Genomic DNA, 24,354 nt, shown 5'->3' on the forward strand with positions numbered 1-24,354 from the left:
AGACGATAGCAATGCTTGACCAATGTACCATGATCCTTTTTGCCCAGCTCTTTCGCTCTGGCTAACCCTAATGTCGCAGTCACCACCATCACATCTCTGCTATTACAATGCTGGTTTCTACGCGTCGCCTGGGAATCTGGAGCGTCCGGAAGACCGACTGGTAGGGTTCAATCTCGTTCGCCATTATTTTGAAGCAAGGTGTTGCTGACAGGTCCAAGAGAAATGGCTTCGTGTCCTAGCACTTAATGCCGCATTTCTCTTGACAAGGGCCATACATGTGGGCTCCCTTCACCCTCAATATCGCAACCTCTTGTTTCTATGGGCTGTGGAAACTTTCATCTGTTTCGTCACTTGGCTGTGGTCTTTTCAACCACGGGAAGTAGAACAGGAGGGCTTTGCCAGAGGCGGCCTGACAAGCACGGTCCCACATGTTGCCGTGTCACCCGACGGGAAAGGGAAATGAAATGACCTGACAATCGACAATGTGAAGAAGAGAAGGGACATTGCCGCACTGTGGTAAAGGCCATTGTTGGGTCGTACTTCACAGTAGGAAGTCCCTCGATAGTTGCGCGCGAGCCATCCCTGCTCCTTCATCTTGCGCTGTATTCGCCTACGAGTCTCGTGCAACAGTAAAATACATTGCACACATGTTAACAAAGCCTAGTTGGATCGGATCATATCATGCTATGCGAGGTTGAAAAAGTAATCGATAAGTCCTCTCTAACTAGCTAGAGCGCCCGACTTCTCTTTGAGCTTAACCTTCTCTGTTCTCTCATGGCGCTGCTGTTCACCTCAGATGTATCGTGTGCTCCAAGCACCCCTGCTAACAACATGGCGTCGTGTTTCTACAGATAACGGGCCATCTGTCCGCAAGAGTCGACCGTCTCATAGTTGAGGCCAAAATTAACGGTTTCCGGAATGATCCTATAGTAGAAATTTGCGGCGTGGCCGGTTTCGACAAACCCAATCATGTCATGCATGTTGCAGCATTTGGCTCTATTAGCCCACCAACTGGCGAGCTTTTGAGACATGCTGATCTGGTGAGCTCTGGTGAGCTTGGACTTGAGGCGAGTGGTGTACGAGACCTTGAAGCCCGGTGCGCCAGCACGCTTCTCAAAACGAGAGGCCGCGTCGTAGTCGTCGCTGCGCTTGGTCAGGACATCATGGGGCAGGTAGATGTGGCCGTCGCCGTTGCCGAAGTCGTAGACGTCCATGTTGATGGTGTTGTTCCCGGACGACAGCCCCTGGATGCTAGCAACCTCGACGGGCCTGCGCTCTCCGGACTCGTACCGCGCAAGCACATGCGGAGTCGCATCCTTGATGGAGTCGAATGTCGCGCCGTCCTCGCCAAACTCCCGAGCGAGGAAGTCTACCAGCGACTCAACCGCCTGCCCGTCCCGCGCGGAGATGGCACCAGAGCGCTTGAGGATGAGGAAGATGCTAGCAATGGCCGAGGCAATGGCGCCAGCGAGCTCTTCGCAGTTTTGGCCACGGGTACGTTTGCACACATACAGAGCTGTGAGTCCGCCCGTGCTGGCATACACAACCACCTCGCTGCTTGTGCCAATGCGGTCCAGCACACTGTCAAGCACCTGGCATGAATCGGCGCGTTCTAGCAACGGCGATGACGGCGTGACGTCTGTCGTGAGAAGCTGCAAGTCCGTCGGCTCCCTTTTGTCGACGGGAGTGGCCAAGGCAATGGCCAGCAGTGGCAGCACGCCGAAGAGACGTGTCGAGTACATCTTGATAAGCAATCTCCGTGTCAAAAGAACAATGGATGGTGTGTTCCTCACCAAACATTCGACGTTGCCTGCCACATTTTATACCTTTACGGCCCCTTGGTCGCTGCTTTTTGCCATTTCTGGATCTCATCTTCGGTCGACCACGGCGGAGTCTGTTAACGGGATGATCCTTGACCACGGCCACTTCGCTCGTCAGCTTATAGCTATGGATCTTTTCTATGTGCCCGGATCCATTCGGGTCTGGGCGACATGGGAGCCACAGCCGGCTGCATGTCAGCGGTTTACAAACAGACGCCGATTCACGAATCACAGTGAAATATGAGCTGCGAGGCGAAGCACAGGCGCCCGCAAAAGAAGCAATGAGCATGAATGAATGCAACCTGACCAGCAGGGCACTCGGCACCAGGACAGGAATGCTACAACACACATGTGCCATGATGCCGGAGACGTCCGGAAGTAAACCGAACATCCTCTCTCCTGCCTTGGCTCTAACACCAGGGCCTAGGCCTAGAATATGTCGTCGTCACGATTCACAACGTCGTGAGTGGGCAGTTGCATGCCAAAATTGGGTGAGCTTCTAGTAGGAAAGGATGCGTTTTTCACTTTTTATTCTTCTTTAATGCAGATTCAATTTTTTACCATGCTCCGGAGCAAAGTGGCAAAGCTCATCGATTAGCTACTGCTACCCGGTCCCTCAATGCAGCACAACTCGCAATCTCCGTCTTTCCTGGTAGAGGATCAACGATGAAGATGACCGAGAGAAGAGGTTGGTGACCACGAGAGCATGATATACCTGTTCATCTTGTTACACGGCTAGGCTGCAATAAACGCGACCTGGGCCAATCTATTGCACAAAGGCATCATGAGCGCACGATAGAAGCCCGGGGTCTCGAGCCCCAAGAAGGGGCCTGCCGAATGTCCCCTGCATACGGGACGGGACCTCTTAGGCCCGAGGACCTTTGAACCCATCTAAACAACGTCCTTTGTGCGTAATGCAATGGACCAAGCCATTTGTTGGGCCTTCTCCATGTAACAGCGGCGCCGCCCTTTTCACTATCCCCGTCAAAAATGGCTATTGGGTCTTACCACTACGCCATAGCAAAGGATCCGGCAAGAGCCCGATGTCCAACTTGATACACGTGCTGTTGCAACCTGTAGGGAGACGCTTCTCTGGGTATGTCGTTGTCCCGTGGTTATGGCTGCTGCAAACACGGCAAAAGTGGTCAACCCTGCTTTCGCAGTCATGTTGGACATGATATTCGGCACAGCACTGCAAGGTAGAAGATTGGTCATTTCAGCAGAATCACGACGACTTGGCTTCCAACCATTGGCCAAGGACAGATCAACCCCTCTTTCATTGTCAGGCTTGGGCGTCAAATTTCCTTTGTGAAACAAACACAAGGACGGTGCCGCTGTCGACTGGACTATCGTCAGAAACCTGGCTCAAGATCATGTACCGCGCCATGCCGAGGCCGGCGCGGCTATGAGGGTAGAGGCAGGGCGGGACCGGGAGCTACGGCGAGACGGCCCACAAGGAACGGCCGACCGGCGCGGGCGGTTCGCACCGGGACCCACCGGAGCCGGCTGCCGACACGGACCCGTGAACCGGGGACTGTCGATCCGTCGCCCGGCAACCGCAGAATACCATGGCTACATTTGACGACTTGATGGCATTTGCAGAAGAAGCAGGTGGACTGTGCGTGCTAATCATGTAATAATTGTAGCAGACATGCGTAGCATTATCTACGATGCAGCGGTGCACAGGGATGGTACGCCAAGGGTCCCCGCAAATGTGCCTCCAATATACTCCGTAGAGGTCATGGCATCAATCTTTAGAGGATGGTAGCCGCGTTCGAAAGCTTCGAGAGCACCATGTGTCGTGCGGATGTTGGTGACACAAGTGCTACGTTATATGCAAGTCGAGCCAAGGTGCTCGGAGCCCTCAGACGAGCCCATGTCACATGCTAGGGTCATGCAGAAAGCAGGGCTGAGCCCTCGACTGAGTAGATTTGAATTCTGCACATTTTCACCCATGAGACAGCTCACGCAGAAATCATTGGTTGTCCGGGCCGATGATTGGCACGGGGCTGCTCTGTCAATTTTGTCCAGTCAGTCCGGAGTCCGACATCCGACATCCGACATCCGACATCCGAGTCCCGACATCTCCTCGTGATGCATCCGATTTCACAACCTCCCCAGTTTCACCCTTCCGCTAATCGACACGATTGCGCAAGGCGGCAAATAAACCGCCTTCGCGTCATCGTCAGCCAGCAGCACAACCGCAATGACGGCAGCAAGTGCTCGTCCAGACGGGCTCTCGCGCGCGCGCCTATCGCCGACAGGCCCGGATGTGGTCCGGATCGCAATCGGCAGCATTACCATACGAGAAGTAGCAGCCGTCCACGGTGCGGTAAAAGAGAGCAGTCCAAGTGCTACGACGGCAGTCAGGACGATATCTCTCGACGTCGCGTTGCATACGGTTCACCTACCCCATGTCTACCGACTTCTTGCACACGACCTCGACTCTGTCGCCTGGGTGAAAGACCTGGACGACCGGAGAGGAGAAGTCCGCCGTCTCTTGACAGTCGACATCGTTGCTCAGGCCATGACTGGTAACAGTGCAGGTCTGACCGATAGCCGCGGTCAAAGGACATGCCAGACTAAGCGCACAGAGTACGTAACTTGGTCGCTTCATAGCTGTCAGCCAGGAGAACCACAGTCGGGTAATGATTCGCCTTGTCACGAGCTCGGTTGTATCGAGGATTTCCCACAGCTACGGCTCGGTAGACGTCTTGAATTCGCCCCTGACGTGTCTCTTGTGTCTCCGGCGTGTAGGGCCAAGGTTGACTCCTGCGCCGAATGTCTGATCGGAGCCTCCAGATGTCCGAATGGGATTCCAAGAGGACGAGGACGAGGACGAGGACGAATCGAGCAAACACAGGGAGGAGAGCAAATAAGATAGCGGCCAGTTCGGTTCCAGCAAGCGGCTGCACCAATGTCCCGTCCGTCTTCCTTCTCTCGCGGCCTCGTGCCCTTTCATTTATACCCCGAAGCCGCCTCGCGACTGACTCATGGCTAGGCCCTGGGAGAAACGCCTCGTAACCATAAATGCCTCCCATTTGTGCCCGTGCGCCGATGGTTGCACTTTGGCCCATGTCCCGCCCCCGGCCCCCCGCGATGCGAGACTTGACAAGTCGTGAAACCTATCCAATAGCAAGACACGGCGGGCTCAAAGACTTTTGCGCGGGCCCCCGCCACGGCCGCGGAGAGCAAGTTTTTGGCAATCAACGGCTCATGCCGGTATTGTCAGATGCCAGATCCTCCCAGCTGGGGAAGAAGGAAAAGGCAGCAACGGCAAACCGAGCGGCCTGGACGCCCTAGGCTGCCGTCAAAGGAGCTCGCGACCGGCGTCCCCGTCCTGCGAGGCCGGCTGCTAGAACGAAAGCGGAGGGTATAAGACGGCAGATATGCAGCCATGGACGGTCATGTGTCTGCAAGCCGCACTTGGAGACGCAGGCTACATTCGCAGCCGAGGGCAATACGATCCAGCATGCTTCTCCTCTCCTCCAACTACGTCCACACACCAGGTCAGCATCCGAATTGCGTGGCAGCATCCCACCTGCCTCTGCCACTCCGTCATCATGACCTTCACCCCTCCACGCGTGCTCTGCTGTCAACCTCGGACAGCCGCTTCGGTCAGTCGTCATTTCCGCTCGTCTCAAACGTGTGCCGCATCCCGAAACGGCACGTAACCAACACGCAGAGGGGCCCAAGAAGGCCGCGAGACGGACTACATGACGTGCAAAATCACAACAACACCCCATCCGTCAGCGTCCCCCGAGGCTGCACTTTGGTTTGTGCAACCGCCTGCGGCAAGTTCTCAGAGACGCCGAAGCCCCCGGGACAACGAGCAGGCGATGCCGTAGATGCAGCAAGTCCAGCCACAACTTGCGCACTTCCCAGAATCCTGCAGACACATCAGGTGAAGACGATGGCAGCAACAAGCTAGCCCGATGCCCAGAAGCTTGGTTGAGCCCCAAGATCCCCCCAGGAGGCTTCTGTGCGATACTGTGGTGAGTCACTGGCGTCATGAGCGTCTATAAGAGAACCATCTACGAGACGCGTGTTGACACAGAGATAAGATTGCTTCATAAGACTCGTGCGGCTGCGGACTGGCAGTCGCACGGCGGTCACAAAGTGGCCGTGGTGGCGAGACTCGGGAAGAACCTGCTATAAAGCTACTTGAAAGCCACGTCAAATCTTACAACAAATAATTACTAGGAAAAAGTCACCGCCACCCATCACTCTCACTCGTGGTATCATGCCCAATCTTTCCGCCCCTTCATCATCCTGCACCAGCCCGCCGTTTTGTGGTCATGTCCATCTACTATCGCGCCTGAATAGCCTGCTGAACTTTGGGATACAGCCTCACCATCTCCTGGTAGAGTTCCGGGTGCTCGTTGATCATAACCTGCGGATCCCACCCGGCTGCGACGAAAATTGTATCAATGCCGCTGGAAATCGGTGTGGTGAAGATGAGCGCAATCTGGAAACCAATCAGGAATGCAAACACCAAGACGACGACAGTGAAGCCTCCGTTTTCGTTGTAGCTTGGCTTGGTGAAGAGCAGGTACAGATAAGCGAGTAGGGCAGTGGCAAAGGCGACAAACATGGCGCCAAACGATAGTACGGGCCCTATGAGGCATTCCTGTAGGCAGACAAGACGTAAGCGGGAGGCGGGTGTACCAGAAGCAGGGATACATACGTTGATTAGTGCGTCGATGCCGCGGTCCTTGATCATGTTCCACGTGTCCTTGGCCGCGGGAATATAGGCCTTGCCGTACAGTGCAATGTGGCAGAAGGCGTATCGGTTCAGGAACTCCAGAGCCCACTCGAGCAACCCGATTAGACAGCCGAGAATGCAGAATAGGACGTATCCAACAGTGCCGCCGATGCCGCCTTCCTGACCAGCTTGCTGCCTGGCGACGGAGCACAGCTGGCGCAGGAACTGGATGATGGCGACGAGCAAGCTGCCCAGACTGATGGAGCCGAAGCTATAGGTGAGTGCGCGCTTGGCGGATCCTCGCGTCGCGCCCCTTGGGAAGTTGTGCACGCAAAAGTACCAAGTACCGTAGACACCAGAGATGATGGTGTGGATCGTGTTCTTGAGCCACTCAGAAATCCAGTACATGGCAAAGGTGATGAAGACGGTCAAGCCTATGACTTTCGCCTTGCTGCAGCCGTTGCCGTTGGGCCCGCACTTGGGGTTGTTGGCCCCTGGTTCGTACGTGACGTAAACAGCCGTCAGGGTGACGGAAAACCAGGCAGCAAATGCGGTAGCCAGCAGTCCACCAATCAAGGAAACAAGGTAGACATGGCCGTACCTTTTGCTGACATTGATGCTCGTCTTGAGCATCAGAGCCGAAAAGGGAATGCGCGGGATCCAGGTATAAAAGGCAAAGGCCGTGAAAAGTCCAAATATGAGAAAGACGATTCCGGCGGACCAGTACTTCTTGTAGAGATAAAAGATTGCAGTTCCGAGGGCCCAGCAAATATTCAGGATGCCTGTGATCCAAATGAATTGCTTGGGGAACACACGCGCGACTGTGATGTATGCCCAGGACAGGACGAAGGCAACGGCGAGACCAAAGGCAAACAGGATAATGGTGTTGTTGTTCAGGGAGAAATTGTTTCTCCCGCCGTAGATGCCATTGCCACGAGAGCCTGTGACATAACCTCGGATGGAGATGACGGAGACGGCGACGAAGCCAGCAAAGACGAGGATGAGCTGGGCAGGGTCATGTCAGCGGCTTTGGGTTGGGCATGGAACGAAACGTGCCAAGACGTGTCGAGGCGCATCAATACTCACGAGGATTCCGGCCCAGAGGTCATTCCACTTGGGCTTCTCGACCTTGAAGGCCTGATCAAAGGAGTAGTTGGGGTCATTGCCCTTGGGCGGGTTGTAGCTGTAGGGCGGCGGCGCGCCGTACTGATTCGGGTGAGTCTGGTCCTGCGACTGGTTGTGATAGCCCTGGGGCGGCGGTTGCTGCTGATACGGCTGCTGCTGATACGGCTGCTGATACGGCTGCTGATACTGCTGCTGATACGGCTGTTGTTGCTGACCGTAGGGCTGGCCATACTGTTGCTGTCCCCATTGCTGCGGCGGACCTCGTTCGTTGCCGCCGTTGGCGTAGCTGTCTGCCTCGCCCATCTTGGCCCAGTCCGATGGCTGATGACGATGAGGATACTGTTGCCGCGAAAAGTAGAGTCGAATGGAGAGAGGTCCGGCCAACGGATCGCGCAGACGTGGCGCGACGGGATAATCAATGACCTGGCAAGACGCAAAGGGGGGGGGAGGGTGTTTCGTGCAAAGTCAAAAGGTCAAGGTGCGCCCGGTGGTGTGGTAGTGGTGATGGCAGCAAGGTTACTAAGGCCAAGTGCAAAGCACAGCATTTAAAAGGGACCAGGCCAAGGAATGCCAAGCAAACCGGTGGAGTGCTGGGTGGCCCTCCAATTGTTTGTTTTCCTCGACTCTCTTGGGCGAAAAAAAAAAAAAAAAAAAATACCGGGCTGGCGCCAAACCAGCCACCACGTAGGTCTGCGGCCGTTCCTCCCGCCTGGTCCAAGCCATGAGGTCATTTCGGCAGCCGCAGGGGCTTTCTGCACAATCTCACTCGGCACTCACGGCGGCTCGAGGCCTCGGGCAAGCAGCTCGCTATGTTTCTCCAAAATCTCCAACAATTGATCCATCGCATCGGATGTGGCTACCGCACATGGGTCTCCACGTTTCTGGCCAATCAAAATCTGCGCTACGGTCCATACCGGGGGTCCCCTAGCACAACATGGGGTCTGATTGGATCAACTTGGACGAGGCTTCGTCGCAAAGAGATTGGTCGGGGCTGTCGACCCATTTTTCTGCCGTCGGTGCAGATACACGTACCACGTATGCGACAATTTAGGTGAAGATCATGATTCGTGTTTTGCCGTACTCGGCCGAGCTTAGTCCCTTGCCGACAACTCAGTTCCGTATCTGTCCAACTAGACATTTGGAGGCAACTCTGTCTGCGCCGACTGACTTCTAGTACTTCGTTTTATTTCGGTTGCACCGTCAATAAGGCTAGAGTCCGCAACGGGCAATGGACACTTCGGGGTCCGCCACAGTGAGGTCCAGCTTCGTCTGCATCGTACCTTGAGCAACCTGACACCAGAGCATTCGAATTTGCGACAAGAATTGCCTGCTCCAACTCTCGTAGAAGCCCGGAATCGGAGACCTAGCCGTAGCCTTGGTCTACCAAGTCAGGAGTTAGAACTGACGGCCAATGCCTTGCCTCCACCATGATGTCGTAGAACGACTGGCCCGCAGGAAAAACACAGTGCTGGCAGCTTGGCTTTGCAAGTCCGCGTCCCTGCTTGTTACCGTATCTCCCAAAAGTGACCATCAGTCTCGTTGTTCGAACAGCGATAGGCGCTGCCACACGGGAGGACTTGCGCGGAACAAGCGCAAAGTGACCTCTTTGGTCTATTTCATCAGTGCTCAATCAACTGAAGACGCAATCTCTTCAGAGTGCCGACAGTAAGCACATGAGCCGTGTCAAGGATAGTCTGCTACTACGGAACTTCTAGCGTAAATAGAATGGCAAAAGTCAAGAAATCGTCACGCTGCAGCATTGCGATACAGTCGAGGAACCAGAGGAAATGACAATGACGAAACACGCAAAGTTGCTTGTGTTTCCAAGGCGAAACCGTTTTCAGGGCTAGAAGCTCGCTTCTCGAGAGCGGCACCAGCGATAACGAGTCCGTCGGGCCGTTGCGAAGCCACGGCCGCAATTACTTTAGCAATCCTAGCTTCACTAGACTGTAGCTTTGCGAGTTGTGCTCTTCGATTGTCCTATTGATGTCGTTCGTCCTGTGACGCCGTCTTCGCTGGACAATTGGTAAAAAGGGTGTCGGAATGCTAGAAACCTCGAGCAAGTTCTCAGATGCGTTGCGAATCCGCCAACTACCGCCCAACGTACAAAAAGCCCCCCGAGGGCATTGGCCGAGTGCGAGTTGCGGCGATGGTGCTCCTAGGCGCGCCCTGAGGCGCATGTCGCGACAAAGGGCTAGGGAACGCTGGGGGTTTGAGCATCACGATAGTCAAAAGCATCTTCATCCCCAGGCCGGTACGCACATACCTCTGGTGGGCTGACTGAGCATTCCCAGTCGAAAACTTGGGCTGCTTGAACAAACAAGTCGCGAAAAGCGGCTGCGTTGACTGCCGCCGCGAGATGAAGGCGGGCTATTATCACTCTATTTCTGGAGGCAAGTCTATCTGAAAATAGACGGAATGTCATGGAAGTATATGAAATAACCAGGTCTAACTGTTTATCAATTGCCTTGGGTGGATGTCGCTCGAGCAGCGTTGCACAGGGATGAGTTCACTCACAGAGGCCACGGCGACTTCAACTGGTTGGCCATTCGCCCATGAGACGATGATTAAATGAAGACCAGACATCGCTCCAGGCACTTGCCATAATCTTTAGAAGAGAGAAAAGCCGGATCCCAGTGGAATAAATGGCAGACTTCTCCGCTCACCCTGCGCGATCTCGTGAGCCACTGCGCCATCTGATGTTCAGTAATATGTGTGTTTGTGATTGCAGCATCGGAAAAAAATTTACGGACTTGGTGGCGGACGACATGTGCGTGCACCCTGATGACAATCAAAGTCAAGTTGAAAGATTCTAATCCACCAATGCCTTGGTGGTTGTGCTCATCACTGGACCTTTCCAGTCGTTCGATGAGCAAAGATAAAAGTGTAGCTCGCCGAGTCTTGCCCACAGCGTACGTCCAAACACGAGCATGTAACACCGCGAAGCAGATATTCGAAACAACCCGGCAGGTGCAATCTATGCGTCTCTGGTGTTATCGCTCCAACGACTTGCGTAGCTTGTAGAGTAATGGTGCTCGAAAGTACGCTTTTCGCCGAATAACCTCGAGGCAATGGACCTGATGAAGAGACGTGTAATCTCCCTAGATATGCTACACCCAGACCATGCCCAAGTCCTTCAAGTCTTCAGGTTTCTCCGCCCTTTTTCGTCCACCATCTGAAGTATGAAGCGAAACACACCACGAGCCACAGAACCAGCTGACACGTCATGCCATCCGGCATCAATATCCTTGAGCTTCCTCTCCAAGACCAGGAAAGTGCTAGTGAAGCACTGCCGAGCCTAGCTTGGCGAGTCCGTGGAATAGCAGCTCATGAGTCGCCATATCATGTCTCGGTCCAATGCGCTGCTTGTTGGATGCGCCAAGATGGGGGAAAGCTCACCACGCCAACTATTGCGTGTGTCTTTTGTCTGACAAGATTCGTGATCTCTGGGTTCTCGGTGCTGGCTAACCATGCAGTCAGCCGGAGTAGCAAGAGGCGAAATGGCCCCAGTCCAGGCCAAGCTGGACTATCAAACCGCGACGTATCCATCCTGTTGCTGTTTCAAGTTTGCATCTCTGCCAGCTTGAAGTCCTTGGAAACTAGTTATGTGAGCTCAAGACTTTGCTGTGGAACCACACCAAGTCAAGAAGAGACGTGCCTCACCGTTCCCGGTCCGCGGACATGTGACGTCGACCTGAACCGCATTGCCAATCCACGGCACAGCAGCATCTGCAATGCAGGCCAAGAGCCTCTGGTGCCACAAACATACTACATACCTGCTCGAATGCTGTCAGCTTACCACAAGACCATGGGAGTAGCCGCCGGCCCCAGAAATCAGGAAACCGCGGAGTCACGCAACAACATAATCAGTACGTAACTACAAGCCATCTCATCCCGAGACAAGTGGAACATACACACAGCTGTGTATTTGATGAATGACTGGGCTTGACTCTCCGGGGGACGTGTCCGTTGGTAGCCGCGGACTGACGCACACGCAATTGGTGCCGACCGCCGACGCCTAGTTACTTACCTAGGCCGCGCGAAAACCTCGTGCCTGATGATGAATGAATGATGAATGCATGGATTATGGATTTGCACGGACGGAAGACGGTGGTCCTCTCCTCTCCTCTGACAAGCACAAAAGTGAGGGGGTCCCGTCGCGTTTCTGCGCGCTAACCCCAACCCGTCAACCAGGTTGTGCCTGCCATGACGACGATGGGTGATGGACATCAGATGACCCCGCGCAAGGTCCCCTTGAAGAGACGAGCGATTCAAGAAATGTCACCAGAGCCAAAAAAATAAAAAAAATAAGATGGAATATAATAAAATAAAGGAAAACGTCTCTCAAACCTGGCTGCGAGTCAGTCAGCCTGTAGGACCCAGGGCCGCATGCGCGACTTACAAATCACAAGCCCGCGTGCGCCAACAACTCCAATGCCTCCCCGAATTTCCGAGCTTTTGTCTCGTCGTCCGACGCATCGAGGTGCCAGACGTGCGCCGCCAAGTACGGAGACCGAGCTAGGACTGCCTACATAACGCTACTGGATACGAAGGGCCGATGTTTGCATATGCGCCTGGGACCAAAGGACAAGAAGCCACAAACATGCAGTTCTGGTATGCTTACTTTCTCTCCCAGCTTACCGTCCAACCCGTCGGACCGGGTGGCGTTTGGGCGTTGGGCGTGCGTCTCGTGCAGAATTTCTTCTTTCCCTTCTCGTCACTCTCCTCATCAAAAGGCACACTGTGATTGGCAAGGCGTGACGGGCAGCCACGACCGGCCGCCAGCCGCCAGCCCGCGCACCAAGATTGGAACAAAGCCAACTGGTGCAACCGGTGCAACCGGCGCAACTGGTCGAGCGACGTCGCAGCAGCCGGCATCGCACGGCTTCACCGAGCCGCGCGACCAGACAGACAGACGGCAGGTTCATTATTCAGGTCCCCCAGTCTGCGCCGCCGCACGCGCATAGCGCCAAGCGCTGACTGACCGAGCCCGGCTCCGTATGGAGAAACCACCTTGCTGGAAGCGGAGTGCTGCTGGGCAAGTTGCGTGGTCAATTGATTCATCAACCCACAAATTTGCATGTCGGCATGGGGGGGGGCCAGCGCGGCATGGGCCATCCCCGTATGTGCAAAGTCATGTTGCTGATAACGAAGACAGTCTGATGCCGATACCGACCAAAACATGCATGTCAATCAATCAATGCCCTCCTGACTGCAGCAGCTGGAAACACGAAGAAGGGGAAAAAAAAAATGAGGTCGACAGGTCGTCGGCTGGCACGTCAGCATGGACATGGACGTGGGTGATTGATGTGCACGCGCTAGACTGTAGCAACCTGTTTTTTTCCTATTTTTTTCTATTTTTTTGACTTTAGCCTTTCCCGTCGCCTCCGCAGACCGCAGCCCGGAACTAATAAACCTTAGCAAACCGCGTTGACAGCAGACTCGTGCTAGCCGTGCCACGTTGACTCCATTCAGTTAAAATGCAACTCGATGCGTGAATAAAGACTCATGACCCGTGCTGTGTCGAGAGCTGCGCTGCACTTGCCCACTCACTGCTGGCACCACCAGACACAAATCCGCCCCAACCGCCGTCCCCTGCCCTCTCTTGCCGACATCATCGTCGTCATCGTCGTCATCGTCACCGACTCCTTGCCGTGCTGCTCTGTCGCCCGCCCGTCGCCCTTGGCCAGTTGCCCGCCCGGCAATATATGTCGGGCCCCTCGTGTGCCCTCGCCGCGACCCGACCCGACCCAGGCCCATTGACTCCGTTCGCACCACTCAGTCCTCGGACCGGAAAAAAATTTCTCTCCTCTCCAAGATCATCTCTGTCCTCTGTCCGAATCGTCTCTCTTCCAGACCGGGAGACGAGTCGCAACGTCGGGAACCAGCAATGGCCGACGAAAAGACGCTCCGAGCCAGCAACGAGCCGGCGACGGAGAAAAAGGGCGGCGCCGAGGATGTCGAGGCCGGCCAGTCGGGCCTGACGCGGTCTCTGCAGGGTCGTCACCTCCAGTTCATCGCCATCGGCGCCACGTTTGGCACTGGCTTGTTCCTCGGCACCGGTGCTGCGCTGGCCAAGGCCGGGCCGGCGTCCCTGCTCATCGGCTTCGTCTTCATCGGCCTCGTCGTCTACTCCGTCATGGTGGCCCTTGGCGAGATGGCCGCCTACATGCCCGTCGCCGGCGCCTTCACCGTCTATGCCAGCCGCTTCGTTGATCCCACGCTGGGCTTCGCTATGGGCTGGATCTACTGGTTCAGCTGGTCCATTACTTTCGGCCTCGAGCTCACCGCCGCCGGCCTCATCATCCAGTACTGGACCCAGGCTGTCAGCATTGCCGTCTGGATCGCCATCTTCTGGGCCGTCTTCACCGCCGTCAACTTCTTCCCCGTCAGGTACTTTGGCGAGATGGAGATGTGGTTCTCCAGCATCAAGGTCGTCACCGTCGTCGGCTTCATCATCTTCGGCATGTGCATCAATGCCGGCGCCGGCAGCCAGGGCTACATCGGCTTCAGGTACTGGACCTATCCCGGCGCCTTTGCAGAGCACGTCGTGTCCGGCGCCTCGGGCAAGTTCGTCGGCTTCTGGACCGTCCTGATCACCGCCGGCTTCAGCTACCAGGGCTCCGAGCTCGTCGGCATTGGCGCTGGCGAGACCGAGAACCCCCGCAAGGCCATCCCCCAGGCCATTCGCTGGACCTTTTGGGGCAACTTCATCCTCTTCGTCGGCACCGTCTTCTTCATTGGCGTCAACATTCCCTACGACAATGCCGACCTGCAAAGCACCGCCCAGAACGCCTCTGCTTCGCCTCTCGTCATCGTCGCCAAGCTTGCCGGCGTCCAGGTCCTCCCCGACATCATCAATGCCGTCTTGCTGACTGCTGTGCTTTCCGCCGCTAGCTCCGACGTCTATTCCAGCACTCGAATCCTGTACGCTCTGGCCGACGAGGGCCTCGCCCCGGCCATCTTCAAGAAGACGAACCGACTCGGCACGCCCTACTGGTCCGTCGCCTTCTGCTCGATGCTCGGTCTGCTGGCCTTCCTCAACCTGTCCGAGAACGGCGAGACCGTCTTCACCTGGCTCCTCAACATCACGGCCGTTGCCGGGTTCATCGTGTGGGCTCTCATCAACGCCTGTCACTTGCGCTTCATGAAGGTCCTTCAGACCCGCGGACAGCCTCGCTCCTCGCTCCCCTATGTCGCCCCGTTCCAGCCCTACTTGTCCTGGTTCGGCCTCTGCTTCAACCTCTTGATCCTCTTGACCAGCGGATTCACCGTCTTCATCAAGTGGAGCACGAGCGACTTTTTCGTCAACTACGTCAGCATCCTGCTCTTCCTCGTCCTGTTCTTGGGCCACAAGCTCGTCTTCCGCACCAAGACTGTCAAGATTGAGGACATTGACCTCAGCATGGGACGCTCCGAGATCTAAGGCGCGAACGGTCGCTCGACCCCGTGTGGACGGCGTTGTTTGCGTGCACGCATGGCGACGGTGTTTTGTACGACTTGATCAGCATCAGTCACGACCAGACTTTATATGTAGTAATGATACCCGTTTTTTTCTTTGGACAAGATGCACCGATGCCTGGCGAGCTGTGCTGACTGTGCGGCAAAGGTTGCCGACCCGAGTTTGCCGGCTCACAGCCGGCTTGTTTGTGTTGGGCAACGACGGTTCTGCGGTCTGCAGATGTCAGAATGCGGATTCGAGAATTACCCGGCAGCAGTGAGGCAGCTCTGGACTCGACTAGATGATGTAATCCGTCCTTCACGCGCAGCAACGCCGCCACCACCAAGTGACGGCCCGTCAGTATTATCTGGCGTAACCTTTTGCGGCAGAAGCGAGCTGTGTGAACAAGGCTACGCAGGGAGTAAACGCGGAAATGGGTTGGCGTTGAATCTGGGCAAGCACAGCGCCCGAGCTGCTTGGCTCGATTTGCCCCAGATGTTTTGTCCAACTGGTAACAAATGCATGGCATGTATTTTCTTTGCCCGGACGAGGCCTGTCCTGCTCAGGCTCATGCGCCCGTCAGCCGGCCCGGCTCCTGTCCAGTCGCGTGCGGCTTTTAGTTAATCGAATCTAATAAATTGCCAATTACTATACGGAGTACGGCCGGGGAAGTCTGAGGCTTGCCTCCCGCTTTCACAAACTTCGGGGAGCACCTCCGAATGTCTCCTTCACATGCTCGTACCACCAGCCTCCAGACAGGGTTTTGTTCTTTTTGTTCTTTTTTGTTGAGCGTTCCTCTGCGTGCGCGGAGACGCTAAGCCGTAAGTGGGCACGGACCACCCCCAATGTCACCTTCATGCTCCGATAGCGCTGGGGGCAGAATACGTGCGCGACTCCATGAGATGAGATGCGAATAGATTGGAAAAATGTTTCCTGCTTTTCAAGTCGCTTTTTGTTTGTTAATTTGTGTCATGGGTTGTCCCTCTAGGCAATGCGAAAGCTTTACCAGACTAACTTCACGAGACTCACCAGTCAGGTCAAGCCCGCTGGCCGAGGAGCAGGCATCGACAAGCTCCTTCACCGCCATCCCGACTGGGCTGCGCTTCGTGTGACCGCTTGCTCTTTTCGTCTTGTGGCGCGGGCACCAGGTCATTGTTGAGTCAATTCAGAATAATAATAGGCTCATCATGATGAGACTAGGCGGTGAAAAGTGGACGCGTTGCCACACCGAAACCCCCTCGTCACATTCACATGGCGAAGGAGTATATTAAAGGTGTCGCGTGTCCCACAGCCGCCTCCGGCTTGATGGCCCTCTACTCCTGACGCCGGTTCCGTCCAATGCGGTGCATCGCGTCGGCCACGGGGTTGTCTCTGAGATTGCGCGGTGCTTCAGTCCCGTCATTGTAGACAAGAGACTGGATTGTTGCGACAGTGAGTGTGTCCTTCCAACGACGTTTTTGACAACTAGGCTAACGCCAAGGGCAGGTGAAAGAGCGTGGCTTGGACCAGTTCTGGCAGCTAAAGACTTCCTCTCGCCGGCACTGAGTAGTTCTGTCGGCAATTCGGACCATGGCCACGTCCATTATCGACACCACCAAGGACCTGGCAGCGCTCTTTGAGCAGCAAGCCCAGGCCACGCCGCAGGCCGTCGCGCTCCAGGACGAAAAGCGAGCTCTCACATACGCGGAACTCGATAGCGAAACATGGGCGCTGGCCGACCGCCTGCGTCAGTATGGCGTCGGCCGAGATTGTCTGGTTGGCGTGCTCATGAATCGCAGCGCTGACTATGTCGTTGCCTCTCTGGCGGCTCTTCGTGCCGGTGGTGCATATCTAGTTCTGGAGCTGGCGTATCCTGCTGCCTTGTTGCGCGATGTCATTGAAGATGCCATGCCGACCGTCATCGTGACGCAAAGGGCTCATGCCAGCAACCTGAATGTCGATATCCCAGTGATTGTCGTCGACCAGCCAGACATGACAGTGGGCGCAAACGAGCCCGTTCTCGTGGGGCCCAAGCCCCCGTTGCCGGCAGAAGATGATCTTGACCGACTCGCCTTTGTGTCCTATTCGTCAGGTACGACAGGCAAGCCCAAGGGCATCGCGAACCCGCACAGGGCTTCAGTCTGCTCATATAACCTGAGATTCGACCTCAGCGACTTGAAGCCCGGTGACCGGGTGGCTTGCAATGTCTTCTTCCCTTGGGAAATGCTTCGGCCGCTCCTCCGCGGAGCGACCACGGTGGCTGTCCCAGACAGCGTGAGCTACGACCCCGATGGTCTCGTGGAATTCCTCGCGGCTCGAAATATCACCGACACATTGATGACGCCGACTCTTCTGGCCACAGTTCTCGCACGCCATCCGTCCCTCGCCGACACCCTCCCCGATCTGAAATCTCTGTGGCTCAATGGTGAGGTTGTGACAACGGACCTCTGTCGCCGCGCTTTTGCTGCTCTGCCCGCCGTTCGGCTTCTCAATGTGTACAGCGCCAGCGAGACACATGAGGTCGCGGCGGGTGACATCAAGACCTTTATCGACTACGAGGCAAGGGTGTGCCCTGTAGGCCCGCCAATGGATCCCTCAACTATTTACATCCTCGACGAGGCCGGTAACAGGGTCGACGCGGGCACCAGTGGTGAATTATATATTGGCGGTGACATGCTAGCCAGAGGGTACCTGAACCTTCCAGAAACCACAGCCAAAGCCTTCCAAATTGACCCATTCTCGACCTCTCTGGACGCCAGAATGTATCGGACTGGAGACCTGGCCAGAATTCTCCCCTCTGGCCTCCTCGAAATCACCGGTAGGGTAGGCGGGATGATCAAGACCCGTGGATACACCGTCCAGCCCGGGGCTGTGGAAACAGCAATTGTAAACCACCTCGCGGCTCGGGCTTGCGCTGTCGTTGCTCGTGGCGATGGCCTGGGCAAGCAGTTGGTGGCTTATGTCGTCCCGGACAAAGGCGAGATTCGCAATCGAACCGTCTTGGTGGTGGATGAGTCTGGGTATAGTCCTGTGGCTCGGAGAGCGCTCTCCGACCATCTTGCGCATTACATGATTCCCACCCTCTGGGTTGAACTGGAGTCGCTGCCCACGAATGGCGTCTCGGGAAAGATTGATCTGAAATCCCTGCCTCCTCCGCCCTCACCGAAAACACCAACTGTAAACGCAAAAAAGGACCACGATACCAGAATCAAGATGGACACCATCATCAAAATGTGGGCTTTGTCTCTCAACATCCCCGCGACTGCCATCTCTCAGAGCCATAGCTTTTTCGACTTGGGCGGCCACTCCTTGACCTTGGCCGACTTGGCCGGCCGCTTGACAAGAACATTTGGCTTCCCGATACCCCTTGCGCCACTCGCCGGGACGCCAACCCTGGAGGGCCATATGGATGCGATACGAGCCGCGCGAGATGGCCATACGGCTGCCGTGCAAGCCGATCTCCCTGCCGTCCTGCTCGCTGACTCGGTTCTGCCCGATGACATCAAATCCAATGGCAAGCCCATGTGCCGGCTCGGCGATGCGGCGACTATCCTTCTCACTGGTGCAACGGGCTATCTGGGCGCTTTCCTCCTCAAGTCTCTCCTGGAAAGCACTTCAGCCCAAATTCTCTGTCTCATTCGCTTCACAGACCCAAATATCGACTGTCGCCCAGCTGGCATTGCACGCATCAGAAAGAATTTGATCGATCAGGGAATCTGGAATGACGCCATGCTTGAGAGAATGGAGGTTGTACCCGGTAATTTGGCGCGCAACCGCCTTGGTCTCGCCCCCGAAGCCTTCGAGGCGCTTGCTTCACGTGTCGATGTTATTGTCCACGCCGCCGCCACTGTCAACCTGGTCTACCCTTACGCTGCACTGCGAAATGCCAATGTTGGCGGCACCCGCGAGATATTGAGGCTCGCCTCTCGAGGTGGCGCCACCGTCCATCACGTGTCGACCAACGGTGTCTTGCCGCCTTCAAAGACCGCCTGGGCAGAGGAAGCCATGCTGGACATAGCTGACGTACCGACGAGGCTGCCTGACGGGTACGGTCAGACCAAATGGGTTGCCGAGAAGCTGGTCTATGAGGCCGGCCGGCGAGGCATGCACGTCAAGGTGTATCGGCCCGGTACCATCAGTGGTCACAGCACCACAGGTGCTACCAACACGTACGATCTTTTGAACGCGTTGATCGTCGAGTCTCTGCACCTTGGATATGCTCCCCGGGTCGATGGCTGGCTGGCAGAAATGACACCCGTGGACTTTGTCAGCCAGGCAATCGTCACCTTGGCCAATCACCCTTGTACAAAACAGAAGCTGTATCATTTGGGCGACCCGGATCCTGTGACGGCCGAAAACGTGTTCCGGGATCTCGAAGCCCTCGGGTACCCTACTAAACGACTTCCTTGGGACGACTGGGTAGCCCTGTGGAAGGAGAAGCGCGGGTCGGGACGAGGCGGCGACGACCCATTCACCGTCGACATCCTTCGCGGTGGCATGCCCACAGTCGACACGCTGGAGCTGGTGACTATTCTCAAGGACGGAGCCACTCAACCAGTCCTGGATCTCTACGGCGTCTCACGACCGAAAATCGACAGGCATTTGTGGGAGACTTATGCACGGCACTTCTTCGCCCGTGGCTGGCTCCCGCAGCCACCGCTGCGTCAAAGGGCAGCCGGTACACACTGTCATGCCGACAAGGGTCGCCTCGCCGGCCGGGTCGTCGTCATCACGGGAGCGTCTTCGGGTATCGGAGCCGCCGTTGCGGCCAAGCTAGCCCGCGAGGGCGCCCACATTGCTCTCGCAGCTCGTCGGATCGACGAGCTCGACAAGCTGAGGGCCAACTTGTGCCGTTGCGGCGGCAAGATCCTGGCCCACAAGACGGACGTCACCAGCAAGGCGCAAGTAGAATCTCTGATGAAGACCGCGACGGAGAAGCTCGGACCCATCGACATTCTCGTCAGCTGCGCCGGCGTCATGTACTTCACCATGATGGCCAACTGCCAGGCGGAGGAGTGGGAGCGCACCGTCGACATCAACTGCAAGGGGCTGCTGCACTGCCTTTCGTCCACAGTCCCCGGCTTCCTGGAGCGGAAGCGCGGCCACATTGTTGCCATTTCGTCCGACGCCGGCCGCAAGGTCTTCCCCGGCCTCGGCGTCTACTCGGCCAGCAAGTTCTTCGTCGAAGCCACCCTCCAGAGCCTGCGGCTGGAGACTGCCGGCTCGGGTCTCCGCGTCACCGCCATTCAGCCGGGCAACGTTGACACTGGCTTGCTGGACATCTCCACGGACGCCGAGGCGCTGAAGAAGTATGGCGAGCCCTCGGGTGCCAAGGTGCTGGATGCTGAAGACGTCGCGGGTGCCATTCTGTACGCCGTGACTCAGCCCGAACATGTCGCTGTCAACGAAGTGCTGATCGAGCCGAGGGACGAGCCAATCTGAGAAAATCACGTAATTAGAGCATTTCAGTCGCGACGGGGGCAGGGCGGCCACTCCATATCACGACGCCTGTAATGTATTATTCAACCACTGTTCTTTGCCTTTATGCTCAACGAAGCGCGTGCCGTGTGGCGACGGGGAGCGACTTGGGCCGTGGTGCTCCAGACCAAGCACGTCTACTCACCCCGCTCCCTTTTCTCTGGCCGCGACTGACTCTCGGGCTGTTTCGAACCTACGGCTCGGCGGGAAGTTGTCACACGTCACATGAGGATTCCTCGAGAAATGACATCACAATTGCGGTTAGCGCCTGTCGTGCAAGGAAAGCTACGTCTATGAAAGACGCACAACGTGGTGCCGTCTAGGAAAGCCAATAAAGTAGTCCAGAATGCCGCGTCAGTAACCCGCTTCTTCATCCATGTCCGTGTCGTGTTCAACCTGTAGCATCTCCAAGTCTGCGGCGCTGAGGTGGCACGCGCCCTCTCCTTCTGCCAACCGTCGCGCTCGCCTTGCCGCGATGAGTTTCCTATCTGGCCTGAGGGCGCTGTAAAGCTCCGGCACCACCAGGGCGCAAGAGGTCGTCGGGTCGCTGTGAGACATGGTTGACTTGAGCAAAGCAAGCTGTCGGCCCGCCATTCGCCACACGAAGTCGGCCTTGGCGGGGTAGAGGTAGGATTTGGAAAATGCACAAGAGGCTTTGAGGAGTTCCCAAAGGGTCGACTGGCGATCCGCCATGTATGGCTGGAGAAGATGCCGGACCAGGTCGGAGCACATTTCGGTCGCTAGCGGCTGAATCTGACGCCACTGCCCGTAGACAGACCCGGTGATGGCATCGTAGTCTCTGTCGTTTACCGCTGTGCAGCTTGTACTCCATAGCTTAGAAACCGACTCGATATCCGCCGCCAGCGCCTTCTTGACGTTTTCCCACGTCTTGTTTCCTTTGTATTCTTCACTAAAGAACTTGTACAGATTGGTCAGGTGCTCGTCGTAATCGTGGGCGTCGTAGCTCTCGAGAAGTCTGTGCAACTCTGCAAGGGTGTCGTCAACAGTTTTGCACGCAACCTGCTTCAAGTAGTCGCTAATATGTGGCTTCGATTGTTTCGAAGCAAATTGCAAGTTCAGCTGAATTTTCAGGTCCTTTCGGAAACGAGCCCAATCCGAGTGTGTAAAAATGTATCCCTGTTTCGGCTGGTCGACCAGACATCCCAACAGCCTACTCAGGGTGACAATTTGGTTGCTCGAGATGTCCCTAGTAGACTTGGCATAGCTGTCCTTGAAGGTGGTGCATATTCCGAGAAGAGACGGCTGCATGTTGAAGCAGAACGACTCGCGAAGGAACTTGGCGCACACGTCCTCCGCGGTGGTCTCCTCTTGGCGAAGTTGAGCCATGGGCCGGTCGAGCCTTTTTATAGAACCATTCTTGTCGGGATCCGTGTCGTCGCTTAGCGGAGGTGCATTGCGAAAGTTTTGGACAATGTTTTGATCCCAGCAGACCCAGGCTCGATCTCCGTCATAATCCCCGCCAGACAGCTTGTCGGCAAGGGAGGACTGGCCCTTTGTCGAGAAGACAATGACGTCCTTCAAATGTCTCAGTTCGGGTTTCGAGACAACCTTTACCCGTTGTATGTCGTTGGGCAAGTGGCTTGGCGCTCTGGCTACGAGTACATCCATCCCTTCTAGAAGTGTGTCGCAGAACGACGCATCTGCTGCTCGAAACTTGGTGGAAAAGGATACGTGAACTTCACCCTCTTCTAGTACTGACGAGAAGTCGACAACCATCAGGAGGTTGACAGAACAAGGCACGCTAATTCTTATCTTGTCTTTCAGGGCCTTACCCCGATGACTGACAACGTGCCAAAAGAGTCTCTGTAAAAACTTGCAGCTCCTCAGATGGAAACCGGAATCCAACAGTAACGCAATCCGATTCTCGAAGCCTTGCGGAAGTCCGCCCACAAAGATGATCCTGTTATCGAGCCCTCGAGGATTTGTCCCGCCACCTTGCTGTAACCAAAGTCTCAACTCGGCACGGTCTTCCATCGCTGTCTTTTGCGCAGCAAGGGCTTCTCTCAGCTCGCTGCGTAAATAGTCCGTGATGAGCTCTCGCATCCTGCCTGGGTTGATAGCTTGGGCTTCGAGGACCGTTATGAGCTGTTCGTTCAGAAAAGCAGACGATGGCTCTCTTGACCACTCTTTTACTTCAAAGGTGCGGTGGTGGCTGTCCTCATCGTCACAGTCCCATTTTCTTTGAGATGGATAGGTCACAATCCAGTCACCGTCCCCGAGTTTCGGATCGCTATCAGCAATCCACATTCCTTTAGCACTGCCCAGCCGTGCCTGGAAAGCACTCGGAACCTCGGTGAGACCCAGCTTGAAGGCGATTTTCGCTGCGAGCGCTTTTGACATCCTGCCTATCCCGTCGTTCATTACGCCATGACTACCGATGTCTTTGTCTGCGTGGTGAATTTGGTGGTTTTCGAGGACCACAGAGGGAGTCGTATCGGTGAGGCCTAGAGTAGCTGTCAGATTTTGCACTTGGACGAGCAGTGGGTGGCCTGGTGGTTCCTACTTAGGGCAATCCTCGAAAACAGCTTGGGGACTTGTTGGTCTGCCTTGCCGAGTCCCCCAAGTGCCCAGTCCAACAATTGATGAATTTTCATTGGAGTTCTCGTAACCGGCGTCCTGGCCTCCTCAGCTGATGCCAATGAACCATTACGGTTTCCCTGGAAACTATCTCCCCCCGAGGCGAATAAGTATACCTTGATATGTGATACTTTTGGCGCATTTTGCGCATTTTGGTCATCCTGTTTCTTCTGTTTCTTGTTCTTCTTGTGTTTTTCCGGCGCGCAGTAGAACGCAGTCCACACGCGTCCCAGGAAATAATGGTTGCCGGTGAGCCACTTGGCCATTTTATATGCCAAGAGGCCGTCATCTTGGATTCCTGTGACTTTTTTCAGGTCTTTGGGATATGGCATTACTATTTTCAGAAACCGATCAGCTCCGAACCGACGACTCAGGCGATTGCTTTTTTCGAGATGCAACGGCAAAAGTTTGAGTGAGAACAGCGGACCAGTTGAGCTGTCATTCAACTTGAGCTCCGCAGATAAATTCACTGCCTGAGTTGACTGAAACTCATGCAGGGCCAGGTTCCAAGCCTCACGACTACTGAGCTGCGGCATGGTCTTGTTTTGGAATTCCGGTAGTCGTGAAAGCGTACTGTGAAGTAGGTCCCGGTTGTTCCATTGAGGTGAATTTTTGTATCCCACCTTGCAGTCAGCCAATTCTACGCCACACTCGAGAGCTATGCGAGTTATCTCCCAAGTTACGGCAAGTGGTGCCCCGGCGAAGTCCAAGTAGTCGTCATAAGAAAACTTCGCTACGAGGATGGTGGCCTGTTAGCCAAGGTAACGAATGGGGAAGATAAACCTGGTTATACACTGACGCCAAACCTTTTCAAGTCTCCTCTTCAACGTTTGGAGGGGGATATTCGCACCCGCCACCTCCGTTTCTGATTCGGCTGGCGACTCTGGACTGGTGAAGTAGTCGGAGCTGCTGTCATAGAGTGGTGAATCGAACCCCGATGCCGAGGAGAAGGATGTATTATTGGATGTATTGGACGCAGAGGAGGATGTGGTGATGCCAATCGGTCGTGGAGGCCCTGACAGATTCTTTCGTGTGCTGCATGGCGCCGACACAGAAACCCTGTTTGAGGGCTGACTAACTGTCGATCTCAAGGGAATAGAATCGATGGCGTAGTACGTCTTTGCTTGTTGGGTGTCCTCGTCGCTCTTGGCCCTTTTCGACAGTGTAGAGTTGTCATTTTCCAACCTCTTTCGAATCATTGGGGCCGG

At 55.6% G+C, this 24,354-nt stretch overlaps 6 protein-coding genes across 6 annotated transcripts; 2 read left to right on the forward strand and 4 right to left on the reverse strand.

Moving 5' to 3' along the window:
* Nucleotides 1-845: 845 nt before the first annotated feature.
* Nucleotides 846-1,742, reverse strand: MAM_02572 (uncharacterized protein; the record flags this gene model as incomplete). The annotated part of the gene is made up of 1 exon (XM_040821371.1): nt 846-1,742. One exon carries the CDS (start codon nt 1,740-1,742, stop codon nt 846-848), a length of 897 nt encoding a protein of 298 aa, XP_040680785.1.
* A 2,329-nt stretch (nt 1,743-4,071) lies between these two features.
* MAM_02573 (uncharacterized protein) lies at nt 4,072-4,437 on the reverse strand (the record flags this gene model as incomplete). The annotated part of the gene is made up of 2 exons (XM_040821372.1): nt 4,072-4,174; nt 4,232-4,437. The coding sequence occupies 2 exons, from the start codon at nt 4,435-4,437 to the stop codon at nt 4,072-4,074; spliced, it is 309 nt and encodes a 102-aa protein (XP_040680786.1).
* Nucleotides 4,438-6,129: 1,692 nt separating this feature from the next.
* MAM_02574 (Choline transporter-like protein) lies at nt 6,130-7,953 on the reverse strand (the record flags this gene model as incomplete). The annotated part of the gene is made up of 3 exons (XM_040821373.1): nt 6,130-6,450; nt 6,508-7,530; nt 7,612-7,953. The coding sequence occupies 3 exons, from the start codon at nt 7,951-7,953 to the stop codon at nt 6,130-6,132; spliced, it is 1,686 nt and encodes a 561-aa protein (XP_040680787.1).
* A 5,587-nt stretch (nt 7,954-13,540) lies between these two features.
* On the forward strand, nt 13,541-15,076 carry MAM_02575 (arginine transporter; the record flags this gene model as incomplete). Its single annotated transcript, XM_040821374.1, has 1 exon — nt 13,541-15,076. One exon carries the CDS (start codon nt 13,541-13,543, stop codon nt 15,074-15,076), a length of 1,536 nt encoding a protein of 511 aa, XP_040680788.1.
* Nucleotides 15,077-16,660: 1,584 nt separating this feature from the next.
* MAM_02576 (nonribosomal peptide synthetase 10) lies at nt 16,661-20,512 on the forward strand (the record flags this gene model as incomplete). The annotated part of the gene is made up of 1 exon (XM_040821375.1): nt 16,661-20,512. One exon carries the CDS (start codon nt 16,661-16,663, stop codon nt 20,510-20,512), a length of 3,852 nt encoding a protein of 1,283 aa, XP_040680789.1.
* Nucleotides 20,513-20,902: 390 nt separating this feature from the next.
* MAM_02577 (Rnai polymerase) lies at nt 20,903-24,345 on the reverse strand (the record flags this gene model as incomplete). Its single annotated transcript, XM_040821376.1, has 3 exons — nt 20,903-23,013; nt 23,073-23,879; nt 23,946-24,345. 3 exons carry the CDS (start codon nt 24,343-24,345, stop codon nt 20,903-20,905), a joined length of 3,318 nt encoding a protein of 1,105 aa, XP_040680790.1.
* Between the last annotated feature and the right edge of the window lie 9 nt (nt 24,346-24,354).

Source organism: Metarhizium album, assembly GCF_000804445.1.
Source record: "Metarhizium album ARSEF 1941 chromosome Unknown scaffold_4, whole genome shotgun sequence".
Taxonomy (NCBI): domain Eukaryota; kingdom Fungi; phylum Ascomycota; class Sordariomycetes; order Hypocreales; family Clavicipitaceae; genus Metarhizium; species Metarhizium album.